Source organism: Penaeus monodon, chromosome 15 (assembly GCF_015228065.2).
Source record: "Penaeus monodon isolate SGIC_2016 chromosome 15, NSTDA_Pmon_1, whole genome shotgun sequence".
In the NCBI taxonomy this organism is placed as follows: domain Eukaryota; kingdom Metazoa; phylum Arthropoda; class Malacostraca; order Decapoda; family Penaeidae; genus Penaeus; species Penaeus monodon.
Genome location: NC_051400.1, coordinates 32578401 through 32580454, shown reverse-complemented (window position 1 = coordinate 32580454; position 2054 = coordinate 32578401). Strand labels below are relative to the sequence as shown.

Genomic DNA, 2054 nt, shown 5'->3' with positions numbered 1-2054 from the left:
AGAACAGATATATTATTTATTATTAAGGTGAAAGTAAGCAGCATCTTTCACGTCCCTCTCTGTCTCGCTCCTCCTTGGTTCGGACGCATCTTGCCTGGCGGTCAGGAGGTCAGTGTGTAGAGTAAGTGAGGTGCCGTTGTGTTTGTCCTGGTATAAAGCGTGTGGTAATTCTTGGTTGGTCCTCTCAGGTAGGATGGCAGTGTTGCTGAGTTGGGGTGAGAGCCTGAGCGCCTGGTTCTGGAAGCCGGAGGTCTGGCTCATCCGGGGCTACACGTGGGACTCCCTCGCCCAGGCTGAACATTTTCAGTATCCTGTCTTCAGCGACCTGTGGACATACCCTTTTGCCATAGCCGCTGCCCTCCTTGTCCTCCGATACTTCGTCCTCAACCCCTTCGTGTTCACCCCGACGGCCCTCGCCCTGGGCGTCTCCAACAACCAGCAGCGGCCGCCGCCTCCAAACCGAGTCCTTGAGGCGGTGTTCCGACGCCACAGGAATCGCACTCCAGCGGAGGTCATATCCAAGGCCGCGCGAGAGAGCGGCTTCAGTGAGCGCAAGGTCGAAAGGTGGCTGAGGCAGCGCGTCGTGTCTGCGAGGTCTACCGATGTGGAGAAGTTTAACGACTGCGCATGGCAGGCGTTGTACTACAGTCTGTACTGCGTGATGGGGTTTGTGGTGCTTTGGGACAAGGCGTGGCTGTGGGACATCAAGCACTGCTGGTACGACTACCCCGAGCAGAGTGTGGACAACGACATTTGGTGGTACTACATGACGGCGCTCGGCTTCTACTGGTGTATGACGCTCACGCACTTCATCCAACACCAAAGGAAGGACTCGCTGCAGATGTTCATCCACCACGTCCTCACTATCATGCTCATCGTCTTCTCATGGACGGTCAACTTCGTGCGTCTCGGCTCGCTCGTGCTGATCGTCCACGAGTGCGCTGACATCCCCATGCTGTTTGCCAAGATGAGCAAGCTCTTCGGGCGTCGGGACTTGATGGACAAATTCTTCGTGGTGTTCGTGCTGTTGTGGCTGAGCACGAGGACCGGACTGTTCCCCCTGTGGATCCTCAACAACTCGCTGTTTGAGGCGCACGTGATTCTCGATGTGGAGCTCATCCCTGTCTATTACATCTTCAATGGGATGATGCTTACACTGTTCTTGATCCACGTCGTTTGGACGTACCTCATCCTCAGGATTCTCGTCACGAAGCTTCTGGACCACAAGTTGGAGGACCTCCGCTCCTCTTCGGACGCCTCGGCTGACGAAGACGAGCGTGCCACCAAGAAGGGCCAGTAACCTCGGGGGTTATAGTCATATTCTGCTGTTTTATGCTTCTTTCACTCACGCTGGAACCAAAGAGAACCAAAGCAGTCACATTCCACTGCGTAGTTGCGTAGTTATTTGTGCCATATTGTTAGGTTATCAGTCTACCAGTACCTAGGGGCTGTGAACTTATTCTTAATATGGGAAATGGCGTTCCCAACTTTGTGTGTGTGTGTGTCATGTGAAGAGCATTCAGCAAATAAGTTAGTCTTCAGGAAACCCCTCAGTAATGTAAGAAGAAAGATACATTAGTGGTTCGGCTTCGTCAAGTGGGAGTTTTCAACCGTGGAAGAAAACCTTAGAGCGAATGCACGTGGGTGATGCCGTTTCGTGTGGTGTATTTTTTGTGTTAGGAGGCTGTCAAAATTCCCCTCCCTGTGCATTTTTTTTTTTTCGGTCATGATCATTCAGTGTAAGATCCGCGGGTACTGTTGTGAGCCATGCTTTCCCTGTGACTGGGGTACGGGGTCAGCTGAGTCCGCGGATATTACCAATCATCGGATCGCTTGTAAAAGGCAGGAACGCTAGTGTAATGTTAGGGGTGGGACTTTTATAGCAACTTATCTCCTTATGTGCTTCTGTTTATTTTATCATCATTTTTTTTCAGTCACTATGGGATGTGTTAGTGAAAAAAATGGAGCGAACATGATGGCATGTTATTGTGTCTCCCGAGAACATGAGAATCGCCCTTCAGTTTTAGCCAGTCTCCCGTCCTTGTCTCCTAGAC

The 2054-nt window shown here is 51.6% G+C and overlaps 2 protein-coding genes across 3 annotated transcripts in view; both read left to right on the top strand.

Moving 5' to 3' along the window:
- Positions 1 to 1516, top strand: part of LOC119581959 (ceramide synthase 6-like) — a 21116-nt gene extending 19600 nt beyond the window's left edge. For both annotated transcript variants that reach the window (XM_037930142.1, XM_037930143.1), the window contains exon 2: positions 189 to 1516. In XM_037930142.1, the coding sequence (XP_037786070.1) occupies positions 189 to 1300 (1112 nt within the window). In that variant the 3' untranslated portion in view covers positions 1301 to 1516. The remainder of the gene's footprint in view (positions 1 to 188) is intronic.
- LOC119581961 (ceramide synthase 5-like) overlaps positions 1 to 2054 on the top strand; it is a gene marked incomplete at its 3' end in the record, with an annotated part of 60065 nt that overhangs the window by 9237 nt on the left and 48774 nt on the right.